Genomic DNA, 25,944 nt, shown 5'->3' with positions numbered 1-25,944 from the left:
TTCCCCCTCTTCTAAATAATGCCAAATGGTTATCTCAAAACCGAACTTGGAATACCTAGAAGCAAATTCCCCCATTTTCTTTCCTTGCAACAGTTCAAAAAGCATTTATGGAACATTAACTATACAACATACTAGGAAAACAGTGGGCAACAGAACACGCAAGACACGTGTAAGGCCAATAATAAACAAGTAAACAATATCGTAATCACAGATTATGAAAAGTACTGGTTGTTCTGGAGGATGGTAGGAGAGACCTACCGTCTTAGATATTTAGACACACCTACTTAGATAGGTGTATCAGGGAGTATCTCTGAGGAGTCGACACCAACATGAGTCCTTAAGAAGGAGAAGGATTCAGCTTTGTGAAGAGAGAAGGGGACATGCATGTAGTAGAAACAGCAAACACTAGGTCTCAAGTCAAGATGTTGCCATGTTGTAAGATCACTGTGGATGATAAAAATGAGAGTGAACTGAGGGAAGGTGGGTTTAATAGAACATGGTGTCTTATAAGGCCAGGAAAAGGAGTTTGAATTTCATTCTAATTGCCCCTGAAATGTACTGAAGCAGGCTGGGACAAAATCTGATTTCCAAATCTAAAATATTCCTGTGGCAAGTCTGTGGTGAACAAATAAAGATGGAGGCAGGACAGGTGGGGAGGAGTGGAGACATCTAGTTGGAAACTCTTAACAGTCCTCGAGGTGAGAGACAATCATGGCTTGATCTGGTCTACCGAGATGGGATAGAAATGGACAGATAGAAGTCATGTTTTGGGGCCTTGAAACAAGAGAATCTTGCCATCAAGTGGCAGAGAAAGGGTTAGCAAATGTTTCCAGTGTAGGGAACAGTATGTTCAAAGGGTAAGAAACCGGAGAGAATAGGGATATTTGAGGACCTGGAAGAAGCTCAGCCTGCCTGAAATCTGAGAGGAAGAGTGGCAAAGGATGAGAGAGGAGATTCAGGTGGAAAGCAGATCAGACAGGACCATGGTAAGGAAATGAGATTCTGTTTATGTCTGGAGTTCTAATCTGGGCTCTAATTGAAAATTCCCTGAATACTACCAGTAATGGAAATCTTGGGAGTAGATGAATTACCCAAGGAGGATGTCTAGAATGAAAAAAATAGAGCTCCTAACGCCAAGACATGAGGAACATTACCATTTAAGAGGAACTGACCAAGGAGACTGAGAAGAAACAAAAAAGGAAAATTGAAACAAAATTGGACCAGTAAAGCTAAGGGGCAAAGCTTTTTCAGAAGTTGTTGGTGAGCATTTCAGATGATTCTCTCGGGAGTAAATAAGAAGAGACTTGAGGAACAGCCTGTACCGGTCATTGATGAACTTGGTGAGAATGAATTTGGTGCAGTCATAGGTTGAAAACCAAATTTGTGTGGGTTGAATAAATTGTGAGGTAAAGAGAGTGAGATAGTGCACATAGACAACTGGGTGGGCTTGGAGAGAGTGGTGATTGGAGTTTTTGGTGGATTTTTTTACTGGTCCAATGCATATTTTAAATTTGGACTTTTTAAAAACTTTTTTTAACGTTTATTTACTTTTGAGAGACAGAGACTGAGCATGAGTGGGGGACGGGCAGAGAGATTGGGACACAGAATCCAAAGCAGGCTTCAGCCTTTGAGCTGTCAGCACAGAGCCCGATATGGGGCTCAGACTCATAAACTGTAAGATCATGACCTGAGCCAGGGTCAGATGCTTAACCAACTGAGCCACCCAGGTGCCCTAAGACTTCACTTTTTTAGAGCAGTGTTACAGCAAAATGGGGAAGCTACAGAGATTTCTCATATACCTTCTGCTCCCACAACATGCATAGCCTCCCTATTATCATTACCCCCAACCACAGTAGAATATTTGTTCTAGTTGACAAACCTACACTGACATATCATTGTCATCCATGGTCCATAGTTTACAGATCACTCTTGATGTTGTACATTCTTTGGGTTTGGACAAACATATAATGACTTTTATCCATTATTATGGTTTCATAGTGTTTTCAGTGCCCTAAATTATAAAATACAACAAATACTTTGTTGTCTGGATGTATCACAGTTCATTTAGCCACCCATTCACTTACTGAAGGACAGCTTGGTTGCTTCCATTAGCAGTTACGAATAAAGGAACCGTTAACATCTGTGTGCCAGTTTTTGTGTCGCTAGAAGTTTTCAACTCGAGTAAATAAGGAGCTTTTGGTGGACTCTTAAGGAGGATTTTTTTGTTTTTAAATATGTGAGATCCAGATTTAAGTACTGTTTGAAAGAGAGGGATTGAAAGGTTCGAAGAGAGGAGGTGGATGGAATGGGATCCTCGACAGTATTTCTAATCTCACTTGCTATCACCTCATGTCTCAAGCTAGAAACTTCAGCATCTGTTCTAATGTCTTTGTCACACTTGCACATACACATCAAATCTTAACTTTTACCTTGGAAATACTGTTTAGATATAGTTCCTCCTGTCCATACTAATGTCAGTTTTATTAGGTCAACACCATCTCTGTATGGCTGTTGAAACAGTCTTATCCCCATTCTGTTCTTTTTAAAAAGAAACAGAAATCCAGTATGATCATTATTTAATCAGTACTTGTCATGGTCTGGCCCTTCCCAGTATTAACCTCTTGTCAGATTTCTCTCCTCCCATTTACCATCTCCCATACTACCTTTAAGCTACACTAAATTTCCCCCTGACCCATAAACTTGCCCTGCTCTTATCAAACCTTTGTCCTTTAATAAAGGTGTTTTCTTTACCTCGGAGTCATTCTCCACCCTTGTGTCTTGCAAATTCCTATTCAAAATCAGCTTCAAAGTCACCTGTTATAACTTGACTCAGGCATGTAAATCATTCCTCTCTATATCCACAATGCTATCTTCATACTTCTGTTGTAACATTCACTTATTCTTTATTATTTATTTGCTCCTATGTCCATATTCACCTGTACTGTAGGCTCCTCCAGACCGGGGACTTTGTCATTCATGCATACATCCTAGATGCTTGGTATAGTATCTTAACGTTCATCAAATGTTTGTTGGATGAATGACTGAACTACAGGTGAAACCTTACACGTTCTTAGCATGTTGGAATTGGAAACAATCATTTTATTTATTATTATTTTTTTTAACGTTTATTCATTTTTGAGACCAAGAGAGACAGAGCATGAATGGGGGAGGGGCAGAGAGAGAGGGAGACACAGAATCGGAAGCAGGCTCCAGGCTCTGAGCCATCAGCCCAGAGCCTGACGCGGGGCTCGAACTCACGGACTGCGAGATCGTGACCCGACTGAAGTCGGATGCCCAACCGACTGCGCCACCCAGGCGCCCCGGAAACAATCATTATAAAGATAAGTACACAGAGACCTACAGAGGCAAAATGATTTCCTGAAGGTGATACAAATACAATCCTCCATACTTCTGGCCCTGTGCTCTCTGTAATGAACTTGTACTAGTTGTTCCCAGTCAGTCTTGGTTGGATAGCACTGATATTGAGATAGACCTAGTGTGGACACATACACTGTCTATGATGCCATTTAATTTTTAGCTTATAGAATGTGATTCAAAGATTGGAATGAAAGAGATTGTGTACAGAAAGGTCCTAAAAATTGTTTGAATTCAGTAGATAGTGTATCTAGTCTTTCTTCAAGTAAATGACTTAATTTAGTGGTCTTTTACTGAGGTCCACACTTTATTCCTTTATTCTACTGAGAGGGCTCCCTGGGGCAAAATGTGTGTGTGCGTGTGTGTGGCACAGGGGTGGGAACATAGGCTCTGTATCTTTTTTCAAAGGATTCCTTGATACCCCAAAAAGTTAAGAACCACTGTGCCTAACTTGGAGATATTTTGCTTTTGTAATAAGTGGTCTTTCTCAAAGCAAAGTACATTAAAAATTCTTTGGGCTGCTGTTTGAATTACATTTTTAATCTTTGCTACTTGCTTTCATTTTTAGGGTTTGTGTTTAGTGAATCAGAGGGATCTGCATTAGAACAGTTTGAAGGTGGCCCCTGTGCTGTTATTGCACCTGTTCAGGTAACATAGACTACTTTACCGACTCCTTAGAGGGACATGTTCAAACGTTTCATACTTAATTTTTTGTTTTCTAATATCTGTGTCACGAGACATGATCAGTTATCTCTTAACTTTTTATTCTTGTGCTATGAATATCCAGAATAAAAATGAGTTCAGAACATCAGCAGGTTATGCAGCAATAGCCTTTTGACAATCTTACATCAAAAAAACCAGAATAGGTGTTCCCTGACCTTCAGAAAATTAGGAATTAATGATAATGACATCTTTCTAATACAATGATCCTGTTGAGTAATAGCATTTTATACTAGGGATAGCTACATCATAGCAATATATTATTTTCATTTGTTCTTTCTGTAGAAGTGATTTTCCTAAAAAGTTGACAACGAGTGAATATTTTTATGCTCTAAAACTGTATACATTTTAAAAATAAGTTGTCTTTACAATTTTAGGCTATGGCTTCAGCTTTTAAAATAAAATTAGTAATAACAGACTTCAAACAGAATTTCCAAAATTAAAAAAAAAAGTTTTTCTTTGCACAAGGTAGTGTTAATCTGAATATATGTATACGATTTTGAATCTTGATATGTTCTATTGTTTGAATTTCAAGGGCCAGTTTGCTACAATCATTACATTTTTAAAACCACTAATTGAATTTTTGGTTTACTATAATACTTACAATGTCTGACCAGCAGTGTAACTTCACAACTGTTATAAAAGAAACTGGAGTTTATTCTGTTTTTTAATCAGCACATTTTGAAAGTACATATTTAATGTGATATTTTTTCATTGGACATAAGGAACACATTCCTGAACTGTTAGCTGTGAAGTAAACTGGTCTCTCAAGCCTTATACTTCATATTATTAAATTAAAAATTTATTTCTCTGAAGGAGGAAAAAAATCCTTTCATGACTGATTCCAAATTATACCCTTTATAAGTCATTATTTTATTTCTTTAAGGGCTAAAATTGATTTTGTTTGCATTAGTAAAATTATTTAAAAATTAAGAAAAATTTGAATGTTTGAACATTGTCTGGGAGTTACTGAATATAAAGAATAAAATTTAACTGTGAATTAGTATTGGAGTTATCATGCCGTTATGCTGGGGACAGATTTTGGTTGCTAGCAAAATCTTACCATCTGGATTTGAAGATTGCTTGTCTGTATTTAAATTAGATTATTAACCCAGGGCCTCCTGGGCCATATTAGCACCCAGGGTTTTTACTAAAAGTCTACGAATGTAGTTAACTGTAAGGTGTACCACAGGAGTTTCCTGTTTTATAAAATTCAGTATATTTCCATAATGATAGCTGTTTCTGCAAGGGATAATTGTAGTGTTCAAAACCCTCCTGTATCTTTGAGGTCATAATTTAGTTTCACAGTCACATAAATCTTGTCAATCATGAAGAATTTTGGGTTTTTAAAATACTTTTAGTGTAAAAGTCGAAACTAAACCATTTAGCCTAATGAAGGGAAATGAGCAAGTCTAGATAGTAAAACTTCTTCAAACTATAAAAATTAGAACATGGTCCTGTTGCCAGAATAGGCTTATTGTGGAACCAGATGGCTGATACAGGAGTAGACCATGTTATAGATAGCAGTTTACCAAGAATTTATCACATACCGTGATAAAGAAGGAACTACAAATCACTGGTAGAATAAAATGAAATTTAGTAAATGTCACTGATAAGACTGGTTGCCAGTTTGAGGGGGAAAATGAAGTTAGATCATCTGATACCATATACTAAATATGTTCTTGACATAATACTGAACCACAGAAAAACTAATGTATTGCCAACACCAAGAGAAAGATGGAAAAGATTTGGACCAAAAAAAGATTTGCAACGAATATTAGCAATAAGTGGATATTGTCTTTCTTCTACAAAGAATGTGTACAAATCAGTTAGAAAACCACTCAGGCTCCAGTGGTGAAATAATGTGTGTGCAGGCATAACAGGTAGACTGATGATGGATAACCAAAGAATCAGGACGTTCAGCCTCACTAGGAATCCAAAAAAATACAAAGAAAACTACAACTAGATTCTATTGCTGACTCTTCCTAATTTTTAAATATAAAATAATTACCAGGGCCTAGAAGGGTAGGATGGTGCTGGCACACTCATATTGCTGTGTGGTACATTTGCACTTTGATTCAGGGAGGGAAATTTACATTAGAACCAGAAGTATAAGAATGCATATTTTTTGATGAAATCATTGCACTTCTGTGCATCTTTCTTAAAGAAATAATCCTTAATATGGAAAAGATTGTATTCAATAAGAAGTTTTTATATTTACAGTAGTAAACAATTATAAGACTAGTGTACAATAATGTTTAAACATGAAGTAATGTTTGAGTAAATTTCGACAGCTCGATAGATATGTAGTGATTAAGAATTATAGTTAGGAATCCTGTTGGAAAACAGAAAAATGGGAGATATCACATACCCATTATGCTTCTCACTTGTAATAAAAATTAAGACAGTTATGAAAGAAAGACTGGAAGGAAGTATATCAAAATACTGACAGTGATCACATCAGTGGTAAAACAGTGGGTATCCCACCTCACTTTTCCCAACTTTTGTAATGTAGTTATAGTCCTCCATTTTATGGTTGTTGCCGTTTTGGGAAAAAGTCAGAAACACTTGATTGTAGTAGTTTTAGATTTTACTTCTTTAAGATACTGCAGAATATTACTTCATTTTTTGTTAAAATACTTTCAAATGATCGCTTATTAGGTGCCAGGTACTGTGCTAAGTGTATTACATAGATTATTCTATATAATCCTCACTGCAGCCTTTTAAAGTTTATGCTATTATTATTTTTAGTAAAGTAGTGGAACCAGGATTCAGACCCAGATGTGTCTGACTAAAAGCAGTCCTCTTACCAATACACTACCACTTTCAAACAGTAAGTGAGAAGCGTCCAAGTAACCTTTTTCTTGGATCTGCCCCCTGGAGATTCACATCCAATAGGTGGAGACTAAGGGTCTTCATTTTAAGTAAACAGGTCAGGTGACTGGGATGGAAATGGTCCTTGAACTACACTTTGAGAAGGAAACACTACACTGATCTTCTTTCTATCAAGTCATCAGTGTAACAGAGTCAGCTCACTTAAGAAAAGGTCAGAGATCAATTTGTTTTTTTTCTTTTGAATCTTAAAGCTTTTTGAGTTAAACCAGGAAGTTAGGAACTCCTTAAAATGATGAGTCTTGTAGTGATATTCTCATATCACAAATCAGAACTAATAGAGCAGAACCAGTTTTGTGTTGTGACATCTTTCCCCCCAAGGTGTCTGAGAGAAATGTAGACTTGTTCCTGTTTCTGGGGTCTTTACTTTGTGAATGAGCAGTAAGTTTCTTTAATTTTCCAGTTATGTGTCTGTTATTTTGAGTCCGTTGTTCTATTTGCCGGAAAGTACATATTATGAAAGAAGAATTGTAGGGATCTAGAATCAAGTTTATAGTGGTATATTCTGAATAGTATGCTCAATTACTGTTGAATGTGAAGGGAAACTATCTGAAAATTTTATAACACTGTTCAGTAGACCATAAAGGAGATATACATTAGGTTTTTTTTCCCATTAAAAAAAAAGAATAAGGCTTGTTTATAATGGATTCTAATAATTATTGCTTTAATTGTATAAAGGCCTTTCTTTTGAAGAAGCTCCTGTTTTCTTCTGAGAAGTCTTCTTGGAGGGATTGCCCAGGTATGATAGTGGCTTTCTATAAACTTTTCCATCACCTTCTAATTTAGAGATGATCTATGCAGCTTCCATTGGCAGTACTTGAACTGAAACCATTTATCTTAAAAAAACTATAAATGGAGTATTTTTTTCCTGAGTTTTATTTTTTCAGTGTTTCAGAAAATTTCATGAACAGTGACCTCAAATTTTAATGTGTATATTCCCAAATTTGGGTTACCTGAGAGGCATAAGACAGGATAATAGACCTAAGGGAAAATAAACCCTTGGCCTCTCGCTAAAAAGTGGTGCCTTTCTCTCAACTGTTAAATGATAGCACCCTGTAAGGGATAGTCATTTGTGTTTGTTTTATCTCACTTAGCTCTGAGGAGGAACTCAGTTATCTTTGCATTCCCGCAGCTTTTAGTATAGTGCCTCACACAATGCAGATACTGCAAAGAACCGAATTAAATCGCAGATGAAGCTGTCATAGCTTCTGCAGTATGATTAGGTCAGAGAGCTGTATGGTGCTAGCTGATAATAATAAAACGTTTGCATTCTGCTTGACGGTTTACCGTCTTCCCTTTAATATGTGAACACTCTTATGTGAACCTTACAGTAACTTCTGAAGAATGTAGGATATTTTATATAATCCTAGTTTTGTGTATAAGGGCAGAACAGTTTCATTCCAAACTATACCCATAGAATCTACTGAATTTAAAAGTTAAAGTGCCCCCCATGTATTTTTTTTTTTATTATTTACTAGCTGAAATGCAAAATAAATTGTAGAGAAGAAACCAAGAGATACTATTTAATATTAACATCACTGCTTTACTGGTAAAATTTGAAGTATTTCTTGTACAGAAATATATGCACATTGATAAAATATATAGCATTGTCATAAACGTAAAGATGGTGGTGGTTAGAAAGTGAATGACATAGTTCCTCCTTTAAAGAACTACTAGTCTATTAGAAATAGAAATCTTCCCATAGTATAAAATTTTGCATAGCTCGTATACCCATCTCCCCCTGCTGTTCCTGAAAGTTTCAGAAACAGCACTACTTTTGGGGAGTGATACTGCTTGAAAAGAGGAGGTGGCTAAGGTTCCGGAAGAAATTGAACATTTGTGCTCCTGTCTATAAAAGTCTAATGCTCCAATCACTGCAATACGGCATCGGGAGCCTCTATGTTATACAACATGACCATGATGGCGTCTGCTAATGTAATGAATTTGGTATTGTGTGTGCCGATGGTGTGTTATCTCCTAAGCCTTACCCCTGTGGGACAAGGAGATCAAAGACATTAGACTCATTCAGAAATGAGGAAAAAACTAGAAGTTTCAGCAGGCCCTCACATTGTGCCTGGTTCTGCAGTAGAGGGACCCTCACGGCTTCACTGCTCCCTTCACAGCCCAAGGAAGGGGAGCGATCAGTATCGGGTTAGTGCAGGGAACTTCTCTCTCCTAAGGTTTAGTTCTTTCTTTTTCAGGATTCTTTTTCTAATTAATGGCAATATTTAATAGTAATGACACTTTAGCCCTCAAGCACATTGTTGTTCCAAAATGTAAGACTATTTTTGCTGGGGGAGGAATCCTCCATCCACTTAAAATGGTTGTTTTTCGTTATTAAATTAAAACATTCTTACTGTTGTTACCCATGACAGGATTTTTTTTTCTTCTATTCAAAGAAAACCATCATAACTGGTACTTTGGTTATTTTTAGAGGAAGAGCGGAAGGAACTCCTTTGTCATACCTTATGTGATATTTTAGAAAGTGCCTGTTGTGACAACTCTGGAGCATTCTGCCTGGTTTCCTGGTTAAGAGGAAAGACAACTGAGGAGCAGACTGCGGGCATTTCTGGGAGTCCTGCAGAATCTAGTTGCCAAGTGGAGCATTCTGGTAAGATCTATTTTTTACTTCCCGAAGGAGTTTCTTGTACCTTTGTTTTAGTAAAATTGTTGAAGTTTTTGAAGGAAAAAAAAAAGGTGTAAAATCTCCTAACACATCTCGTTTTTAGTCCCTGCTTAATTCAGGAGCCTTAGTATTTTTCATTTCCCTTTCAGTTCTTTGAGCTACCAGAGGGCAATGGGGCCTGTTTCCCTTGTTGTCACTTTTGGAGAAAAGAAAGGAAATGCATCTCTTAAACTTTTTAAGAACGTTTTAGTTAATGTCTGCTTGATGAAATTTTGAGCTTTAGAACTGTCATTTAGAAAATTTAAGGAACATAATCCTACATACTTTAGTTTTAGATGCCTTAGCATTGTGGGGTTTTTTTTGGTAATGGAAAAAAAGGGGTTTTAGGGACATCAGAAAATTTCTTAAATACCTTTAGTTGTTTCTTAGAGCAAAGGTGGGGACATTGTTCTTTGTCACATATTGTTTCTTTTCCTCCTGAACTTTTTGGATATTACTCGATATAGTCTATACACATTATTTTATGGTAGTTTTAAGTAAGGGTTTTAATTATTCCTTAAGTTTTTCATTATTGAAGATTTCTCTTTAAATAATAGCTATTCTTATTCATAAAAATATGTACCCTGTGGATTTTAGCCTTTGAAAATTCTTATTTAATTGACCTTAAAACTGCCAGAACGAACTAGTAAAGTGGAAACGTCTGATAGTACTGAAGCTAAATAAAGAATTGCTTTTCTGTTTTTCTTTTCAGGAATTCTCTTGCTAGTATGTGACTTTTGATAATTGGTAGCTCCACGTGTTTATATTGAATAAGTGACTTTTTCTTCCTATGATGCATTCCAATAACTATCATCTCTGCAGAAACTGTTTTTAAAGAAATTATAAACGTGATTTATAGAGAGTAAATTTTGATTACTTGTGATGTACATCTTCATTTCCATGTAGGATGATCCCTCAGGGACTATTGTCTCCATGGGCTGAAATGACTCTGATGTGTCAGCATCTTCTGTCTCCTACTTTTGCAGTTACAGTTGCAAATTCTAACAGTAGGACATTTGCCAGGAACAGTTTTTAAAAATTTGAACCGTTGAATGACTTTTCCTGTTCAGTTCTTTCAAACTTAGCCTTTCAAAAAGAATTCAAGATACTTTTTGAATTGATGATGACCGTAGAAGAAAACAAGTAGAAAATGTTCACAAGGACGGTAGTAAAAAAAATCTTAAGATTGGTTTTAAGATATTTTCCAGGCTTTACTGGGTTGCATGGAAGCATGTTTAATAGTTGCATTTAGGACATTAAAATTTTGACAGAGGAATAGTTGAACTAATTAAAAGTTGTTTTAGAGAATATCTGCTTAAAGCCAATCTGTATATTAATATGCAAGAAAACAGCTAAGGTCTTTTCTTGTAACGTTTCTCGTTAGTATTTTAGGGGTATGCGATGTGCTTTCTATGGGATATACTGTACATTTCTGTAGTTACAGGTTAAATTGCTCTAGGTTAAATAGCCTCATAACGTATTAACTTTGGTACTTCAGTAACTAATTTAGGTGGGCATATTAGATTTAATTCCTCTTCAAAAAACATATTTTAGTAGTTTTCCAATTTCCCTTGCTTCATTTTAAGAGTGGACATGAAATAAAACCTTGTGTTAAATCTGTTTTTAGTACTGTAAAAATATGACAAGTTTTTTTAACTGAAAATTTGAGAATTTGCCATAGATGTTGACAAATGCAAAAAAACTTAAAGTTTATATTTCATATAACAATCTGTTTTACCTGTTCTTTCCTTTATTCCCAGCTATGTTCTTTTTCTTGTGTTGTATATTTTTCCACCATCCTGCCTGCTAAGCTTTTTATTTTGCTTGCCTCTTTTCTCTAAATTACTATCTTTATGTCTACTTTCATAGTGTATATCCAGTAAAATTATTTAAGTGATCAAGCACTGCAGAACAGTTAGTACAATTTGGAAAAGATTAGGCCGAATTTTTGTTGTATCCTGAGATTTTACATGTGAACTGTTTTCCCTCTTGTCAATATTACATTCTGCACAAACATTAATTTCATTGGCTTGTGTGGTGTGTGTAGTTTTGGCTTTTGGTAACGCACACTTGTTTGCAGTAGTGAATGCTCAGGTTCAATTTCAGTTTGTTTCCCCCACAAATCAAAAAAAATCACTGAAATTAACTTATTTGGACTTGTGAAGATTTTTAAAAACTGTTGGAAACATTTGAAAATTAAAATGATTTTGAAAGGCTGGCCTCATGAGACATTTTAAATTATAAATCAAAAATCCTAATTTTGAACTCCTAATAAATCCATTTCTCTCATTCTCTAGTAAGAATATTTAAAAGTACTAATATTTGCTGTATAAAATTTTTGTGAAATTGTGCATTGTGATAGAGTAGGTGTTTTGATTCATGTAATGAAATTTTCAGAGAGTATCTTTGTAGAGGGAGCCAAGACTGGCTTGATTCAGATCTCAGCTCTGTTGTTAGTTACATTTTGCTCCAGGGAGGCTCCTTCTTTGTGCCTCAGTTCCTTTTCTGTGAAATGGGGATAACAGGGTTGTTAGAGGATTCAATGACGTAACACCCGTAGCGCTTTTGGAGAGGGGCCTGACACTTAAAGTGCTGCAGAGACATTACCTTGGATTTAAATGCTGTCTTTTATTTACTTTGGTTTTTTTTTTTAATTTATAATTGTGCTGTGTTAATAATAATCATAATCTAAATAAGTTACTGAAAACTTCTCAACAGTTGTACAAGTAAACGAGGAAACAAACTTAAAGTTGTCTTTGAACCTGTGTAGTTTCAAAGTGCTATGCCTTTTTATAACATTTGTTTAACAATTAAACATTTAACCTAAAGATCTTATATTATGAAGGAGGAAGATTAGCTCTTTTTCTTGGATCTATGAATTGAATATTTAAAAGTGCAGGACACATTCCAGTGATGTGTGAAGCACTCTGTCAGTAATTTTTCATATATTATAAACTATCCTAGTGTAACTGAATCGAAAGTAAAGGTTTATTATTTAATCCCCCTTCCACATCCTCAGTATCATATCCATTTTAGTTAGAATCATGGTAACTAAGAAGTTGAAATATAAATTTGTGTTACAGTAAAGTTGAAAATAAACTGAGAATTTTAAGGGAGTAAGGAAACAGGGAAAATTTTGATTGCTTGAAAGTATTTACAGCCTGCTGTGTGTATCTTGTGTCATTTATTTGCCATGTGGAGTGCTGAAAAGTGTCTTTTATGTATAGCTGCCTTGGCTGTCGAAGAGCTTGGCTTTGAGCGATTTCATGCATTAATTCAGTAAGTAACATTGGAACATTTAAAATACTTACCTTGTGGACACATTGCCATTTTAAGTCTGTTCATACCATGGAAAGGTACTTAGATTTGTATACTTGAGGATTCGTTTGTTACCAGTGTTTTTGAAATAATAAGTTATAAAAGTTTACTTAAATTACTCTGATTCCTAAATTAGCTAACTACCAAAATATACCTTTTCGTAATGTGAAAATCTTCTCCATCGTTAGAATGAAAAAAAAAAAAATCATTGTAGTTTAATGTTTCTCTGACCTGAATGAATGCAAAGATTTCTAATAGGATAAATATTTGAATTATTATTTCTTATTTGCCAGATTCCTTCTAGGATTTTTGTTAAAAGTGCTCGTATTTTCATTAGAGCATTAAATGTGTTAATGTGAAAGGTAAGGATGGCCGCATTGGTAGAATTACTCATGGCATTTGCAATATGACATTAATTTCTCTTAAAAGAGGCCACAAATGTTCACCTTATCTTTGGTATTGAGATATTTATTAAATCATCTTCAGCCTTTACAGAGTCAAGTTTTCTTTTTTCTTGAACGCCTTTTAGAGAGGGCCACTCCATTCTTTAAATATGTATAATTATTGTGGAATTTATTGATGCCAGATAGGTCACCCAGGTGATGAAGCGTTTCCTTGCCACATAGGCATTCTTTTTAATGGTATATATTTAGGGACGTTTGTCAGCAATAGCTTTTGCTTTTATGGCTAAATACGTATTTGAAAATTTGAGGCACTTACAGAAATCTCATTTGTATGTTCACAGTTTAATGTATAAGGCGATTTAAAATTTTTCCCGTTTGTGAATGTCCTCATTCTCATCATAGTACTAATACTTAATTCTTTTTTCCCCCCAGAAAAAGATCATTCAGAAGTTTACCTGAATTAAAGGATGCTGTCCTGGACCAGTATTCAATGTGGGGAAACAAATTTGGAGTATTGCTTTTTTTGTATTCTGTGTTACTGACAAAGGTTTGTTTAAGAAGTTACCTCTTCTGGCTTTTATTAGTTTGAGTTTAGGACTGTTTCTCCTGCTGTGATGAGTAATTTTACTCTTGATACTGTTTGTAAATCAATACTTTTTCTAAATCTGAGTAAAAATCTCTTATGCTACTAATTATCAAGTTCTCTGTCTTCACCACTCAGTACCTACGCACTTTGATACTTATTTTTACCCCTGATCTTCTTTGGTACAGGGGTAATCAATAATTTTCTAATTATGAAATGGACTCAGTTCTGAATTTTGTTTTCTTTCATCCTAGTATCTGGCATTTGACCCCTTCCTGCCTTCTAGAAGCTCTTTCTGACCCTTAGTCCCTCTCCTAACTTACAGATAAATCACGGTGCTAGTTCTCTTTTTGTACTATTTCATGAGGCCTCCCCCCCTTTTTTTTTGATAGCCTCATTTTCTTCTTTACCTGTTATCTCCTGCTCTTTTCTCTCCCCCTCTACATTTTTATATTCTAAAAATTTTCGGTCCTTGTCAGTAGACATCCTTTTTCTTTTATGGGCATTTTATTTTCTCAACTTACTTTATGTGGTTAATTCCAGTGTATATACATCCTATCCTGACTTTTTTCCCCAAGTGCCAATCTCCTGTCTCCAGCAGCACGTTAGTTGAGTATCCTGCTAGATTTACTATGTCTGATTGCAGATTTCTTTCATTGGACAGATGTTTATTGGGCATTGACTCTATGCTAGGGACTGGAATTATAATAAGAGACACATTTTTTTTAATAGTTCCTCTTCAGTACTGTAAAAATAAATTGACACTTTTAATAATTCCATTATGGCCGTGGTTTTTGGTGTTTATTTGTTACATGTACAAGGCACGGGGGGAAAATAGAAATGTCTCAGAAAATGTCTGAGTTTGGGGGTTCTGTTTCGGTAAATTCAAGGACAGATTTTATATGGTAGGGACCATGTGGTGGTTATAGGTTCTTGATGGATAAGGAAAAGTTTTCTAGATGGAAAAGCTGTGGGAAGATCTTCTAAGCCATGGAAACAGCAAGTAAAGGCATATGGGTTCGGGGTATGACACCCAGAGAACTTTAAGGAGTTCAGCGTAGCTTGCAGCATACTATACACCAGAAAGGCAACTGTGGATGATGAGACGGCGCATCTATATAAAAAAAGCTCAGAATGTGAAGGCCCTTGTATGTTCCGTGCAAAAAATAATTGTGATTTCATCTGGCCAAAATTAGAACAAAAATTTTGAATACAGGAGTAACAAGATCTTTTTGTTGATAAGATTCCTTAACTGGAGCTAAGAGTTGTGTGGAGAGAGTCTGTATATGGCGTAGAAGACTGGAGTCAGGAAGGTGAGAAAAGTGGGCACTGAATAGCCGAACGTAAGCTAGAGCAGTGACTGTGGAAATGGAAAAGACAAGGAGCATGTTGAGAAGCATGGTCTAAATTTGGAAGTTTAAAGACATCTTAGGAGCATGTTTAAGAGAAAGAACCAAAAGTATCTCGTAGTTGGTGAGATGTGCCGAGTGGCCGTGAGGGTGGCACCTAAGATGCCTGGGCTCGTAGGAGTTGAGCTTTGACTGTTCATTATTTCCCCGGTGTCTTATACTCAAAACTTTTGATACCTCCTCCGTCTCTTGCCCTCTACAGCCAATAATCCATCATGTCTAATTGTCCTTCTTTGTGCTGGTCTTCGAAATGATGTCCCCTCCCTCACCAGTGATGATGTCACTTGTTCATAGTACTCATTTTGGCTTTATCATGGGCTGCTGCGTGTTGTTTAAAAGGAAGCAAGTGTAAGACCTCATACTTGTTTGTATTCTCCTACAATATTTAGGCCGTCATTCAGTATTCGGATCGTTGATGAATTTCTTTAATCCTTAGAAATAGCCTGTAATTTGATAGAACCAGTGGTTAGAGTCAGGTGAGTAGCACAATGAAGGGCAGTTTATCTTGGCCTTTTCCAAGTTGATGAGGTTAAAATGCCCAGGTCTTGGACTTATCCAGACCTTTGACGATCTGGATGCCCTTGTGAGGAATCAAAAAATATCAGAAAATTGGTTTTTAAGAAAATAAGAAAATTCCTGCCCTCCTAGTTTTACATTGTATTTTGTCAGTACATTTAAATTACTGATGTTTGTGAGAATGCAAAATCAGAATTCTATTTTCTTTTATGCCAGTTACACCTTTTGTATATTTAAATTTCCTATGTTTTTTAAATGGCCCAAGCAAACACATCAGATGCCTTAGAGGGTGTATTATTTAGCCTGGAATTAAGTGAATATTGACTTTTGGATTAAATAATTTTCTCCTCCTTCCTCCTGAAACTTAAACATTATCTCTCATCATGCTGACATGAGATCTGTTACCCATGAGTCCGTCAGCACTCTTGATATACAGCCCATGAAAGAAAAGATATTCTTGGAGGAGCTACTTCTTACCATTAGCATCTCAAATATCCCCCCCCCCACATCAAATCTGAGTAACTTTGGGGGAGAAAAGTTACTTAAATAATTGTGCTTTATTCTTTTATAGTAAAAAAATGATCAGTTTTTAAATTACCGTAATATTCAATTTTAGTTTTTAAAATAAGCCAATGAATTTCTTGATTCCTTTAGGGCATTGAAAACATAAAAAATGAAATTGAAGATTCAAATGAACCTTTGATAGATCCTGTATATGGACATGGCAGGTAATTAACTAAAATCTGTTATCTCCCTACCTACACGGACTTAGGTTTTTAGGAACTTGACTTTAAGATAAAACGCTCCTGAGTCAGATAATTTTGTCTGTCAGTGTTGACAGCATAAAATATAGAAACTTGAGCAACCTTGTACTTTACGCATTGTTTGCTTTATATATGAAATGTTATTTTCCACTTCAGGTTTATGTATGCATTGCATCTATTATGGCAAAAATTTTCTTTTAAGATGACAACAGGGGTGTTTTAACAAATTCTGCTGTATGTTTCACTTATGAAATTTTTTAATGGATGAAATTTACTTAGAAATAAGTATATCCTTAACTATTTGTAAATGCTTTCCTGTTTGGGGGAAATATTTTCTCCTTATTTTTCTCTGAAACATCCTCCCCCAACACACACCCGAGTTCTTAATATTTCTACTAAAATCAATGAAACAATGATAGTTAACCCACTGTATTACATAAGTCTTTCTCTTTAGATCTTTGCCTCAGAGGTTAAAATTAAATCAGCCATCAAACAAAAAATAATAATTATGTTTATATTTATAGAGTATTATAAATATCAAGCAAATTATTAGTCTCATCTTTTTTTGTCCACTAAAAGGTGACGTGTTGGATAAAGTTAAGTGTAGTTGAATGTATAGCGCAATAGATACCCATGTGGTGATACACGTAGTGATACATTTAGCAAAGCTGTTGTTCAGTTGAGTGTATAAAATAAAAATGTAAGGTTTTCTCTAACTTTGTTTCTTAACCGACATAATGTAATGTAAGTAGTCATTACTTTATGCCTTACCATAGGGATCATTTGATTTGAAAACTAGTTTATTCATATTTTAATTACTTTTAAATTTTTATTAATAGCCAAAGTTTAATTAACCTCCTACTGACTGGACATGCTGTTTCTAATGTATGGGATGGTGATAGAGAATGCTCAGGAATGAGTAAGTATATTTTTTGCTGTGTTGATCTCTTTTATGACTGCTGTTTCACTAGAGTACAGTTGATTGTTATTCATGTATTTAATGGCTCTGCATTACTTAGAGGTAAGATAAGTGCTTTATATATAAGAATCCTTACCTGTTTTCAAGGCACTATCACTTAAAGAGTATGGAGTTTGGAGACAGACACACCTGGATTCAAATTCCAAGTGTAAGACTTCAGTCAAATTACTTCTCAAGCCTTTAAGTTTTTTCTAGTATAAAATTGAGATTGTAAGACTCACTTCATTAGAAAAGTAATAAATCTCTTATTATCTATAAATCTGATACATATTTATCCAGTGGTATCTATAAGCCTCAGACACTATTGGATTTTCGTAAAATTGAGGAGAATTACAAGTATTGCAATTTTGTGAGGGTAATGGTTTTTCCTGTATTTCATGTAATGTCCATAATTTCCTTTAAAATGCTGGGTAGATGTAATGTTACCTGAGAATTTTAAACCACCGCCCCATCCACCACACCTCCATTTCTGGTCTCACTTTTTCCTCTGCTGTAGCTTTATATGCTCCCAGGGACGTTTAAGTGAAGCCACATTATTGTCCAGTGCATCCAGTTAAGAGCTGATAAATAATTCTGAGTAAAATTCCTTTCAGCTGATTACTGAGTCATTCTAAATTCAGTTATTTCCTTATTCAACTTATATTAACTGCTATGTACCTCTTTTTGGAGTATGTAGCATAGGACAGGAAGCTTCTGTAGTTTCTATACTTTACAGGGAATTTTATTTCTTTCTTCTATCATGGATCGAACTGTCACCAAATGATAGAAGCAAATATTATGATTGAGAAAAAATTTCTTTCTTTTTTCTATAATGAGATGAAACTGTCACCAAATGACAGAAGCAAATATTTTGCTTTTTACTCCCATTTAAATGAACGAACCTTGTTCTTAAATTTGAATTTTTCTTAAGTTTTAGAAATAGGGTATAGTTATTTAACAGAAACACGAAAGGATACAATATTAACATGGGCAATGTTAGTAAAGATTATAGAATTTCAAGTTTAAAAGCACATTTGTGCAATCCATCCCTTCGTTTTACCATTTAAGGAATATGAGAACCACCTTCCCTCCATACATTGTATAAAATATTGCAAAATTAGGATGCCTTGATGGCCCAGCTGTTACACATATGATTTCGGCTCAGGTCATGATCTCAGTTTGTGAGTTCAAGCCCCACATTGGGTGAGGATGAACCCCGCATCGGTTGAGCCTGAGCCCTTTTTGGGTAAAACACAAACCCCGAGTGAGTCCCATCTCTCTCTCTCTCTGTCTCTCTCTCTCTGTCCCTCTTCCTGCCCCTCACTCACTTGCCCCCTCTCTCTTAAAAAAAAAAAAATATTGCGAAATTATTCATTTAATATTTAGTTAGAATGAGAACCTAGTCTTGCTGATTTCTGGTGAAGGACAAAAAATTTATGAACGAACAAACTGCACGGGTTACCTTGCTCTGTTGTTTGTAAGTGAGCCTGTCCTGTTCTTGAACCTGCCCTTATGATTCAACACTGAAGGCATTTAATCCTGCCAGTTAAAAGTATGTCATTCTTTCTTGAGTAATATGCATTCACCCACATGACTTCTCCACACCTCTCTTTTTCCCTTCCCCCTGCGGTTTCTGGGGCCTGAAGTATCTTCCATCATCTCAGATGATCAGAGAAGGAAGGTTCCTGCTCCCCTTTGGTTGAGGGGTCTCTGCCTCGCAGCCCCTGTCCTCGGTGCCCCTACTGGGCTGGGGCGCATAACTCTGTCACCTGGACTTGGGTGTGTTCCTCTGGCTCTTGATACTGGTTATCTTGGTCCTCCTCTCTCCTTCTGCAAATTCTCCTGCGCCCCTCCTACTCCCAGAGCCAGACTTTGCTTTCTGTCTCCCTAGGCCTTTCCTCACCTACCCTCCCATAGGCTTTTTTTCTTGCCGTAAATTCATTACTTTCTTTATAGAATATTAGGCACTTACACAACTTTTGGTTCTTGATGTGTACAAATTCATTGTTTTCTGTTTCTTGAAATAGTAGTTTCCCAAACTATTGTTTTGCTCTGAATTTTTTTCAGTATAGTTTAAGTATCAAAACTAAGCAATGACTTTGAAGTAATTATCTTGGAAAGGAAAATAGGTCATATTTTTTTCATTTTCCCTTAATTGTTAGCAGTACTGACTTGATCTGTTTTCAGTGACCAAACTTAAAAATCTATACATTATTCAGCATTTATTGGATGTTTTTCTGATGTGACAACCTGCAAGAAAGTTGCAATATAGGTAATATATGAAGAAAAATTGTAAGTTACTAGTTTTAAATTCCTTAGGCAAGCTACTTTACTTCCAGCTTCTGTTTCTTTGGTTATAAAATATGGAGGTTTAATGCCCTCCTCAAAGAGATGTTGTGACAATTAAGATCAGATTTCTAAAATGCCTTAACTGGCCCACGAGGAGAACTCAGCCTTCCCTCAAAAGCACACACACCTAGTTTGGGGAAACAAGAACGTGCATGTGAATGACTATAATGCAGTGTGAAATGAAGCATGTTGAAAGAAACTGTGGCACAGCTTCAGAGGAGGGAGAGAACTTTTCCTACCATGTTTACGTTCCTACCATGTTAAACAGGGAGACTTTAAGTAGGAGGTAACATTTTCATGGTGGCAGCTGGAATGAGTGAGAGGGCATTTTGAGGAAAATAGCAGGTTGTGTTTGGGGCCTGGGAGGCAGACAACACTGAGGAGACCCCGGGTTCTTAATCCTGACTACACATTACCACTTGAGGAACTTAAAAATAAGTCAGTGCCCAGGCCCCCGCCAAGAGTAAATAAATAAATTAGAGATTCTTCATGGTAGAGATGGGACATGGTACTTTTAAAATTACCCCAGAATCATTCTGATGTGCAGCCACATTTGAGGACCACTGGAGGAGAGCACGGCACCTGTGAGAGAGACCAGTATGAGGAATGATGGTAAACGTGGGGCTGAAGAAGACCTCAGGGTTCTTGATACTAAGAAGTTGACATTTTAGTTGGCAAGCGTTAGGAAAAGAGTCATTGAAGGCATTTGGAAGGAAGAAAAAAAGAGCAACTAGTATTTGTGTGCTTTGTGCTAAGCAGTACGTTTTAGATATGTGTTTTCTTAACTTTGATGGAAAGATACAAAAATTGAACCTTAGATAATTTCGTAATTTGCCCGATGTCAAACAGCAGAGGCATCAAGTGCTTCTGACCACATCCACAGCCTGTGCTCATTCCACCATATCACCTTCTGCTGTAACCCTGCGCCTCCGTGACAGAGACTATAGGAACGTAGAACCCACAGCATCCAACTGATTAGATGTGCGAGGGTAATGTACAAAGGACCGGTAGGTTTTCAAATAAAGCTTCTTGAAGAAATGAACACATGAAGCAACATCATGGCCAATTGACTTGAAAGTCAGTTGGTGTATTTTGGTGTCAGAAAAAAATCTCTGGCCTCAGGTATTTGGCTTTCTTTGAAGAGCAGGTATAGCTATCGATAATTAAATGCTTATTAAGCAGCAGTGGGGAACGTTTATTTAACCGTGCTTAGTACTTAATGACTTCATTCTTATAAGTGTTCTATGACGATCATAGAGTACAGGAAACTATGGCATAGAGTGGTTAAGAATCTTGCTTCGTTTCACACTAGCAGAGCTGAGATTTGAATGATAGTAGTCTGATTCCATGTAACCAGCATACATAATCATTATGATAAACCACCTCTTAAACTACATTTAACAGAATCTTCAGTGCGATAATAAGTATATAAGATGATGTGGTAGGAGTTCATCTTGTTACATTCATACCCTGAGAGGTAATTATTTGCCTTATTTATTGAAAGAAACAGATTTTGAGAATTTAATCCAAAGATTTTCTTTTTTTAATAAATGTTTTTAACATTTATTTATTTTGTTTTGACAGAGACAGAACGTGAGTGGGGGAAGGGCAGGGAGAGAGAGAGAGGGAGACACAGAATCTGAAGCAGGCTCCACACTCTGAGCTGTCAGCACAGATCCCAATGTGAGAACCATGAGATCATGACCTGAGCCCAAGTCGGACGCTTAAATGACTGAGCCACCCTGGTGCCCTTAATCCAAAGATTCTTGTCCGTGATACAGAGTTAGTGAATGAGCCACATGCTATATTTCTCATTCAAGGAGAATGAGGACTAAGACCAGGCTATGAATTGAGCAATTAGCTAGGTCTTTGCTTTTAAAAGAGCAATTGAGGGGGTCCCTGGGTGGCTCAGTCTTAACTGCGTATGCCTTCGTCTCAGGTCACGATCTCATGGTTTGTAGATTTGAGCCCCGCATCGGGCGCTTTGCTGCCAGTGCAGAGCCTGCTTCGGATCCTCTGTCCCCTTCTCTCTCTGCCCCTCCCCCTCTCATTCTCTCTCTGTCTCTCGCTCTCAAAAAATAAGTAAACATTGAAAAAAATGGATGATGGGAGAAATTTTTAAGTGTGGAGTCAGCAGTAAAGAGTAGGGATGAGTTTACGTAGAGGGATTTAGAGTGGGTCCAACCAGTAAAGCTGATAGGCTTTTTTCCCCGCAGTAATCATCAATCCAGCAGTTGATGAGAAAATGAGTATTCTGTATTATCCAGGAAAGGCCAAGAAGGCTCACTGAAAGATAAATAGGGCAGTTTTTTTGCCTTTATTTATTGAGGATATCAATGCTTGATCTGTCCTATATTATGTAACATATAATAAACATTTTTGCCAGTTTGTCTTTTGCTTTAGTTTATGGTGAACATGTATATTGTTGTCATTTGTGGCTGTTACAAAGAAATACTGCAGTGAACAGTTTTGTATATAAATCTTTCTGTACAATCCTATTCCTATAGGATTTCTAAAAGTAGAATGTGTGCTAAAAATTTAGGCATCTTGATTTTTGTTAGCAATAGCTTTATCAAGATAGAATTCACATACCTGTGGTACTATTTCTTTTTTAATGTTTATTTATTTTGAAAGAGCATGCATGAGCGTGAGCAGGGGAGGGGCAGAGAGAGATTGAGAATTCCAAGCAGGCTCCTCTCTGTCTGCAGAGCCCAATGCAGGGCTCCATCTCAGGAACCAAGAGATCATGACTTGAGCCAAAATCAAGCGTTCGATGCTTAACCAACTGAGCCATCCAGGCGCCCCATGTGATACTGTTTGTCCAGTTCCATGGTTTTTAATATGTTCTTAGAGTTATTCAGCCATCACCACATCAATTTTAGAACATTTTTATCAGCCCAGAAAGAACCCTTTTATCTTTTGCAGTCAGTTCCCATAATCCCTTCGCCACTCAGCTCCAGGCCTCCTTTAATTTATTTTCTGTCCACAAATTTGCTGAAACTGGGGATTTCTTATAAATAGAATAACCTATAGGGGCTCCTGGGTGGCTCATTCTGTTAAATGTCCGACTTCGGCTCAGGTCATGATCTCGCAGTTCATGAGTTCGAGCCCCACATCGACCTCTGTGCTGACAGCTTGGAGCCTGGAGTCTGCTTTGGATTCCGTGTCTGCCTCTCTCTCGGCCCCTACCTCTCTCATGCTCTGTCTCTCTTTCAAAAAATAAATAAACATTTAAAAAATTAAAAATAGAATCCTACAGTATCTGATCATCTGTAACTGGCTTCTTTCACTTGGCATGTTTTCAAGTTTCATCCATGTTTTAGCCATATACCAGCTATTGGTGGTGAATAATATTTTTTATTGGTGAATTTTTTTTGTGTGTGGTGAATAATATTTTTTTTTTTTGGTGAATAATATTCCATCGTGTGGATAGGCCATATTTTATGTATTCATTTATCGATTGATGGACACCCAGCTTGTTTCCACTTGGCTGTCCTGAATAATGTGGTTAGGAGCATTTATGTACAAGTTTTTGTGTGGCTATACGTTTTTCTTTTTTCTTTGTTATATACCTAGGGTTAAAATCCTAGGTGATATGATAACTCATATACTTAATCTTAGAAGAACACCTGTTAAACTGATAGATAATGCCAAGTTACCTTGTACAGTCTGCTTTACTAACTGCTAATGTGTCCACTTTGCTTCTAATATTGTAGGGGAGTTCCTGTTTTTCTGCATCCTGGCCACCTCTCAGAACCATCCATCTTTAATATTATGTCATCTTACTGATAGTTGATAGCCTCTTTTAATTCACATTTGTCTCATTCCTCCTGAGCCTGTGCTTTATTGTCTTTTTGTGTGTTTGTTAGCTTTTAGTATTTCCTCTTCTGGGAATTGCCTCTTTCTAGCTTTTGGAATTTTGTGGGGAAGGACTTATTTTCTTTTATTCACAATTTCTAGGAGCTCTATAAATTCTTTGTGTGTTAAAAATGTGTTGTAAATATTTTCTCTCAGCCTTTTCTGTCTTTTAATTTTGTTAGTGGTATCTTTTATCATACCCAAGGTTTTCATTCTTAGGAAGATAAATCATTTCATCTTTTCTGTTACGGCTTTTGTTTTGTTTTTTAATTTTTTTCTTGAATCAGTTTTGTATTTCTCCCATCCCAAGATTAAACTAATATTCCCTAGTATTTTCTTCAACTGCTTTTGTAGGCTTTTTTTTTTTTTAATAATGTTTAGCTCTTTTGACTATTTGGATTATTTATTTATGAGTGGTGTGAGAGAGGGATCTGTTTTCTTTTTCCCAAAGAATTGCTTAGTGTGCTTGCTAACTTGTCATTTCTCCACAGATGTGAAATACCCACTTGATCAAAGAACAGATTTTTCCATGCGTATGAGACTTTTTTCTTACTCCTCTATTCCAGTAATCAGTTTGTGAGTTCTCTTGCCAAAACTACATTATTGCGTAGTTTTATAATGTTTTTGACATTTGTCAGCAAATGTTTCCTGCTGTTAAACTTTTTCAAAATGATTATAGCCATTTTTATATTATCCAGTCCAACTGAACTTTTTTTCAGCTTTGTAAGTTTCAGTTTTTAAGAAATTTGTTAGAATTCGATTCAGGTTATATTAAATTTGTAGATTATTTTGAAGAAGTGACATCTTTACGATAGTAATCTTCCCATTTAGATTGTTATTTTTGTATCTTTAAATGACAGTGTATATTGTTGATCACAGTTCCCAAATCCAAGTACTTTATTCTACCTCATCCATTAAAACTATCTTTTGCTTCTGCAATAGAACACAGTAGAGCTAGTCACCTAATATCACTTTTGCCCACCCCCTTAGTCCTTCCCAGTGGCTGGTGTAGCATTTTACAAGCTAAATCAGATCATGATAGTTTCTCACAACCACTCAGTGACCAGCTTGCCCGTGCACTTAAACTCCTTAATGAAGGCTCTCAAATCCTTTTGTGGTCTGGCCCTTCTTTACCTGCCACCTTTCTTTAGCTTGCACTACTGCTTGTATTTTGAGCCGAGCTTCTCTCTGACTTGGTTTGCCTGTATATCAGTTTTCTGGTGGTCTCTTTTCTGTCTTAAAGGCCTTCTGCTGTATTTGTGTACTGTTATTGAATGTATTGTACATTTATTATGTTCATTTGATAATTATTTTAATGTTTTCTTCATTTTATGGAATTGAGGTGGAGTCAGCTCTTATAAGTCAGAAACACAGAGCTTACTTGCTTGTTTTTTTTTTTTAATAGAAATCAATATCCCAGTCTATCCAGGCTATAATTAAATAGTTCACTGAAAGTTGATGAACTCATGATACATAATCACTAAGAGAACCTGAAGATGAAGATCATTTTGAAATTTTAGTATTTTTTAAGTAATAAGAATTGTAATTAAGTGGCTAGGTGATATACACATTTGAAGTGTTTGGTTTATCAGAATTTGTGTAAGAAAAGAGCACAAGTGCTTATTTTCTCTAAATTTTTTTACTTGTAAAAATACATGTAATTAGTTGGAGCTAAGTTGCCAGGTAAAATACAGGACTCCCAGTTAAACTGGAATTTCAGACAAAGAGTAAACCGTTTTTAGTGTAAGTATGTGACATTCAATATTTGGAATACAGTTTTACCAAAGAAATTGGTTTTTTTTATATGAAATTTAAATTTTAACTGAGCATCTTGTTTCTTGTTTTTTTGGGTTTTTTGGTTTTTTGGGGTGTTTTTGCTAAATTTGGCAACCCTAGCTACGTGTGAACCTTGTAGCAACCTGACTTCTTAGGAATAAAACAAACAGTAACTGGGTTTGAAAAGCTCTTCACTTTCAAAAATAGATTTCACAAAGTTCATAGCTCAAATTGTGTATATGTGTGCAATTTATGTCTCAGTAGATAGCCAAGTCTTTCTCAGTATTTTATCACCTTTTAGTTTAGCTGTTCTAACATCCTTGGAAATAAATCATTTTTAATTTTTCTCACTGCAAA

The 25,944-nt window shown here is 36.1% G+C and overlaps 1 protein-coding gene across 7 annotated transcripts in view; it reads left to right on the top strand.

The window, feature by feature from the left end:
* MINDY3 (MINDY lysine 48 deubiquitinase 3) overlaps positions 1-25,944 on the top strand; it is a 95,538-nt gene that overhangs the window by 8,311 nt on the left and 61,283 nt on the right. For 5 of the 7 annotated variants that reach the window (XM_011283617.4, XM_003988125.6, XR_006600318.1 and 2 more), the window contains exons 2-8: positions 3,944-4,023; positions 7,666-7,726; positions 9,422-9,598; positions 12,880-12,931; positions 13,807-13,921; positions 16,537-16,610; positions 17,486-17,565. In XM_011283617.4, coding sequence (XP_011281919.1) covers positions 3,944-4,023; positions 7,666-7,726; positions 9,422-9,598; positions 12,880-12,931; positions 13,807-13,921; positions 16,537-16,610; positions 17,486-17,565 — 639 coding nt within the window. The remainder of the gene's footprint in view (positions 1-3,943; positions 4,024-7,665; positions 7,727-9,421; positions 9,599-12,879; positions 12,932-13,806; positions 13,922-16,536; positions 16,611-17,485; positions 17,566-25,944) is intronic. The other 2 variants (XM_019833986.3, XM_045060943.1) reach the window with 2 other exon arrangements.

The sequence above is a fragment of the Felis catus genome, chromosome B4 (assembly GCF_018350175.1).
Source record: "Felis catus isolate Fca126 chromosome B4, F.catus_Fca126_mat1.0, whole genome shotgun sequence".
In the NCBI taxonomy this organism is placed as follows: Eukaryota; Metazoa; Chordata; class Mammalia; order Carnivora; family Felidae; genus Felis; species Felis catus.
This window is presented reverse-complemented; position numbering and strand designations above follow the sequence as displayed.